Below are 6,461 nucleotides of genomic sequence, written 5' to 3'. Positions count from 1 at the left end.
CAAGCCTTGTTCAAAGTTTAAAATTGTCAAATTAGGCATGTCACCCCCCCAGATAAAAGATTATCAATGTAATAGTGTATGCAGCAAAAAAAAAAAAAAAAAAGAACACGCTTCCCCCCCCCCACAAAATTCACATTTGTGGGAAGATAATTTGTCGTCTGTTTTTTTTTTTTATCCCTAAACTGCGCCTCGCTTACGATACATAGTTTACGCTGGTCTGCACTTTAATTGCGTTTGGTTTTTGGGGGGAAGGGGGCGGGGGTCGGAGGAGGGCTGAGCAGCCGCTCGCCCCTCCGATGCTGGGCTCGGTGGGGACAGCCCTGGTCTTGGCGGTGATTCGCACCACCATGCAAGAAATAAAACCCCCAAAAACAAACAAACAAAAAAAAAAATATATACACAAAAAATGGAGGGACGTTCCATAGGGTTGGCGCTTAAGGGGCAGACCCGGGACGCGGGGATAGAGGGACTTCATTTGGCGAAAACTGCAGCCGGTAAAGATATGCCTTTAAATACGTCTGTTTGTATTCGCATCAAGCCTGTACATGTTTCTACTCAGATGAATGTCATTATCGGGAGGTACTGTATGTTTACGAACTGATCATGAGCCATTAGGCCTGTTTTCCCAGTCAACACCCCCGCCCCAACCCTCCTCCCCCAGGAAAAAAATGAAGGTGAAAGAAAGGCTCTGGAGTACAAACATATCCAAACAGTGAAACCTGTCAGCGCATCTCTCTCGGATCTTCTTCTCAGACCTTCAGAAGCATCGGCAGCTCGGCGTCTTCCGGCAAACACACACGGCTCCTAAAAAAACAAAAAAACCTACAGACTTTTAAGACTTTCTAGGACGTGGTTGGACGGAGTCCCGCATTGCGGGGAACACGCAGCGCTAATCCCGGGGGAAGTTGAAGATCTCGCGGCTCTCCATGAGGATGAACTCCACGATCTGGTTCTGGTAGACCATGTTGACGGCCATGTTCCCCGAATCCAACTCGGGCCACATCAGGGTCGGGCCGAAGACGATGCTGATGCCCTGAGTGGACATCAGGTTTTTCGACGAGCACACAAGGACTCTGTCAAAGACAAAGACAAAGGGAAAATGATTGAATCCAATTCCCCAAAACCATTTATTTGTTGTCCTCGATAGCAGTGGACACACACACACACACACACACACACACACACACACACAGACAGACAGACAGACAGACAGACACACACACACACACACACCCAAGGGGGTCCCTCAAGAGCTTCCAGGGCATCCCATTCCCAGCACAATGATTTCTAAACTTCACCAATATTTCCCTTGGTTAGCAACATTAGAGAATGTATGATAATGACTGTTCTGGTCATAGTTTCCCTGTTATCTCCTGCATTGTAAAGACACGGGCAGTTATGGAAGGGGCTCCCAGAGACAATATCTTATCAAATGGGGTCCATGGCCTAATGCATAGACATCATATTGAGTGTCCTTGATACGAAAAAAGGTTGAGAACGACTGTTCTAGGGTTTATTTCTTTTCATGTGTATTTCTTTGGCCCCTGGCTGAAGGTGTATCTCATTTCAGCTCTGGCAGCAGCACTATGTTATTTCGTGAACCCTGTCTTTAGGTGCTTCTTACGGCGCAGGTTCGGCCACAACCAAAAGGCGCCCCCCCCCCCCCACACCGCAAAATTTGACACTCAACACAGCGGGCATTGCAGAATCGACTCTAAAAGTAACGCGGGGCTCGAGGTTTGAGCGGAGAGCTGGAGCTGTGACAGGGGAAGGGAAACCAGAAGAGCTTGGCACGGGAAAACCCAGATCCACACTGGAATTCATGTAAGAACTACATTCTCTGCGGTCGGGGAGGAAGGGTGGTTGGTTTTTTGCGAAAGCCGAGAGTCCGCATCGATCGGGACCCCGGTGAACAACGTGCCGGCGCGAAACGTCCTCCCCCTGTTGGGAGCGAGATCTTTGGGAAGGTGTTCCATTAGGAAAGTGAGACCTTAACCTCGGAGCTGGGAGCATACGAGGACTCGCGACTCGCAAGCGAAGGCAGCGTCCGGGAGGGAGAAGCGAGAGCGACAAAAGCTGCCGAGTTCTCCTTGTGCTGAGGCTTGGCCAGGGGACAGCGGCGGGCCAGACTTGTGGAGCAGGGTGGAGGAGGAGGAGGCAGCAGGCCGCAGGCTGCTGGGCCCGCTATGGGAGTGAGGCCTGGAACAGAGATGGAAGGACTGCGGCTCGGGGCCCCGCTCCAAGCTGTCAGTGGGCTTCTTGACGGAGTGTTCCGAGGTGGGATCGAAGTCCCCTCCTTGCCCTAAAAAAAAAGGGATCCGCGCCGGGGCCTCTCAGAGCATAATTGCATCCAAAAGGTATTGTCAGGGTGCCAGGCGTGTTAGTCTGCGCTGCTGCGGTGTTCTGAGAGCTGGTATTTCCAGAAACAGAGAGAGGGAGCTGAAGTGATGTTATCTGCGGCTTGAACATGCCATGAAAACACAAAGACCGAAACGCAAGCGAGCTGTGAGTGCTCCACCTTTGTAGCACGGAGCGGTTACGTTCCGCACGATGGAGGCTCCTTTGTTTCATTTCGGGTTTTTTTCCTCGAATTAATATACGCTCCGCCTCGAAGGGGATCTTTCATTATTAAGGTCAAAACGCGCCTGTATCTATCGGGATGTATCCGTCACTTATTAAAACTTGGCCCGGCGAACACTTGATGACTTGTGATGGCCAACATCTTGCCCTGCCATATGCCATTAGGGCGCGGGCGCGGCACGAGCGTGCTATGCATACTACTTAACCTCATTAACCGAAAAAAGCAGCGTCCTGACGAGCATCCGCGTTGACGTAATCATTTCGAATAATTATCCTCGTCTCACTCGCGAGCGAAGGCATTAGGATTTTCCTTGAAATATGCCTTTAATCCGCCACGTCCAAACGCATCCGCGGCGACGGGTTACCGGGAGGAAAGAAGGAATAATGGGTACGTGGAAGCCCGATACGCGGCCTCACGTGGCGCCGTCGCGCCTTTTTTTCACGCCGCCGTTCGGTTCTTAAGAAATAACGCGTGTGTCACGAGGCGTCGTCGAGCTGTAAATAAAGGGAGGGAAGAAAAAAATGTGCAGCAAAGCAGTCGTTGGAAATTGTTGCGGGTAAGTCACGGTAATTGCCTCCAGATTGGGGCGTCTTGTTTCCAGGTGGGTGGTGAACTGCGCATGGGTCATTCACTGGGTGTCACCGGAGGCGCGGTTACGGAGTTTTTACGGGATCAACGCCGACTCCGTAAAGAGTCGAGAATGGAGGAAAGGAGCCAAGAGAGAGAGTAACTAAAGCGAAAGTTTAGCGAGACAGGTTATTGCAGATGAATTCTTTGGACAAATCACCAACCCGGCACCCTCCAAACCCGCTAAAACCTAATCCCTTACAATGAAATATGACACCGTTAATGAACAAATATGCCGTTTCCCCTGAAAGAACCACAGGTAAATACATGGGGAACGACTCGTGCGCTCTGTGTCTCTACCGTATAGTATTTATTGTACATTTCTTGACTAAGTGTTTCGGGGTGTGTCCCTGAGTGCAGTTGTAAGTGAAACCCGATTAGAAATGTGTACACGCTATAATTTCCCATTTATGTCTGCAATTAACCTCAGCCCCTCTGCGTGTACACAGTACATCACTGGTTCCGTGCCTGTCCCGGCATCAGCATTTTAACTTAATTAGAAGCCTACAATGATCTAAGGGTCTGGATTGCCATGCCTAATGGCTCACTAATGATCTCAAATAAGGAGACTCAATTATTAAAGTCATTCTACTGTATATTCACAGGAGGAATACATCACCTAGTGCTCTGCCGGGCTAATCCTTCAGCTCGCTGGCAATCAGCTGGGAGTGTTAATACAGCGGGGCCGCTATCCCTCTTCCTCCTCCTCCTCCTCCTCCTCCTCCTCGCCATCCTTTCCACCACTTACCATTTTGGACTTTTCCCTCCGACTTCCCACTTGTCCTGCGGAGTGACCGTGGACGCGCTCCCCTGCGAGCCCAGCTCACTGGCTTAGAGGGGATTCGGCGGGGGGTGGGTCGGGGGTATCCATGGTGGGGTGCACAAGGGTGAGTGTCCGGCGTGCCCGGGAGGAGGAGGTGACAATGGGGGTCTCTTGATGTGAACTGACGAACCATTGATACCCCCCCCCCCTCCCTCTTTCCTTCTCCTCCCGAGTAAGCATCGCCGACCAAGATGCCCGTGCTAATTAATTAGCATCTCAGGGGTTTTTTTGCGTGTGTGTTTTTTTTAAAATTCCCTTTCCCTTTCCAGTGCGGTGGGTGGCGGGGGGCGCGACATGACAGGATATGGGAGCTGGACCATGATGGCGTCTCCCCTCCTCCGTCGCTCGCCTGGAAGGCTTGCACTAATTGGGTCAGGATCGTTGACTCCTTCAGGATCACAGGGCAGATAATAAATTGAGGTGGGGAGGAGGAGGAGGAGGAGGAGGAGGAGGAGGAGGAAGTGGAAGTGGAAGTGGGAGGAGGACGGAGGGCTAGTGGAGAAAGAGAGAGAGATGGGTGGGGAATGTTTCCAGTAGGCATCTCCAGGTTTACCCTTCAATCACATTGATCACACACACACACACACACACACACACTTAAAAAAAAGAACAACGATGGAATCCACTCCGGGGTGGGGTGGGGTACTCAGTGATTTCAGGTCTCGCTCGCATTTCAAGCCGTTCGCTTAAGGTCAGCGAGAAGTTTGTGGGGGGTGGAGTTGGTGGGGGAGGAGGAGGGGGGTGGGGGAGATGGAAAAAACCGCGCCCTTTTGCGGTGAATGGCAGCCATGAGCGGCAGCGACAAAAACACCCACAGAACCAGGGAAGAAATAGAACGGCTAAGTGAAGGTACACTTCAGAGAATCTGGTTTCCCTGACCACATCATCACAATGCGAGTACACAGGCGCCCATATTGAAGCCAGACCCGAAGGATTGGGGAAGGAGGAGGAGGGAAGGGGGGGGGGGGGGGGGGGGGCGTTGGTTCCACACAGGCAGAGGATGAAGCCACAACAAAGGAGACGGGGGAAAAAAAAAAAAAACTTCATAGACTCCTGCGTTAGTGAAGGGCCCCGGCCCCTGCCAGGACCGAAATAAGAAAAAAAAAAAAACTAAAAAAACCCCCGAGTGAAGGAGCCCAGCAGTCGTAAAAAACACTCTTCGTTTTCAAAGTAAACCTTCATGTGGGAGAGGAGCGAGGAGGTTGCACGCACGCACACACAGACACACGCACGCGCGCTCACACACACACACACACACACACACTCGAGCGCCATTCCGTGATCTTGTCCGACGTCTCTGATAAGCGCTGCTGTGGTCAGCTGAGGCAGCCGTGAAAAAGTTTGCTTCGTCCCAATCCTCCACTGTCTTCACCTGTGCCCCCGCCCCTGGTGACATCCCAGTAGGAGCTTGCGGGTGAGACACCGGGCGCCATTTTTCACAGCAATATAATAATAATAATAATAATAATAATAATAATAATAATTATAAAAATAATAATAATAATAATAATATTAATGAAAGTACGCGAAAAAACAAATAAATAAAGAAATCGACACATGATCCTCATTTACTGTGGTCGGCTGTGCAATTTAGATTAGGCAGAGGCTTTAGTTTTTCGACATGTACTACAAAGGGGGATGGGGGGGGGGGGCACGGAATGGGGTGAGAGAGGAAGAAAGTGAAAGGAGGGAATATGGAAGTAGCCCACATCAGTAGGTGTGGGTGTGGTGGAAGTCAGTGCCATGCTGTAGCATGACATGATCTCGGGGGGGGGGGGGTCATTATTTGCGTGGCAAGAGGGGTGCGGGGGGATTTTGTGGGGACAGATTCAGAGGTACTGCCAGGGATTTAAAACTCCCAGTTCCCACCCATCTCTTCTTTCTTCGAAAACAACACGAGAACGAGCAGTCGGTGTCCGTCCATCCATCCATCCTCCGAGGGCAATTTCCGCGGGCATATGAATAGGGAGCTTTGGACTAATTGAGGAACCTGGCATGCAAAACCAAACAGACAAACACGTTTCCGCGCCGCAGCCAAGGGGTATGTTCCAGTTTGGGGAGGGGCTCATAAATCTAAAATGAGTCAGTTGGCCTCCCGCGCGGGCTGGTAAATATGGAGAACGGCTCGGGATGGGATGGAACACCTCTCCGGGGACGCGGGCTTTTAGCCATATGGCCCCTTTTAGCTCGACCAGGACGGCCAGAGTGGACAGAGGCCAGTCAACTTGCGCACGCAGCACCGAGGTCACTTCCCGCAGCCCTCACGTGGGACCTGGATAGTGCTGAGGAAGGGCAGGACGCTGGCCGACCTCGCCGTCCCCTCAAAAGGGCGACTTTGACCCTTCTGTCAATCTGCCTCGTCGAAGAGTAGAGAACAGAGCACAGCAGCCCTGACTCAGGGCTTATACAGCGGCAGCGTGTCAAAGTCAG

General features: G+C 51.5%; 1 protein-coding gene across 1 annotated transcript in view; it reads right to left on the bottom strand.

Annotated features, from left to right (window-relative positions):
• Positions 1–604: 604 nt before the first annotated feature.
• arhgap15 (Rho GTPase activating protein 15) overlaps positions 605–6,461 on the bottom strand; it is a gene marked incomplete at its 5' end in the record, with an annotated part of 54,774 nt that continues 48,917 nt past the window's right edge. The window contains one exon of the mRNA XM_080019525.1: positions 605–1,073. Within this exon, the coding sequence (XP_079875651.1) occupies positions 890–1,073 (184 nt within the window). The 3' untranslated portion in view covers positions 605–889. The remainder of the gene's footprint in view (positions 1,074–6,461) is intronic.

The sequence above is a fragment of the Zeus faber genome (assembly GCF_960531495.2).
Source record: "Zeus faber genome assembly, chromosome: 18".
Lineage (NCBI taxonomy): Eukaryota > Metazoa > Chordata > Actinopteri > Zeiformes > Zeidae > Zeus > Zeus faber.
This window is presented reverse-complemented; position numbering and strand designations above follow the sequence as displayed.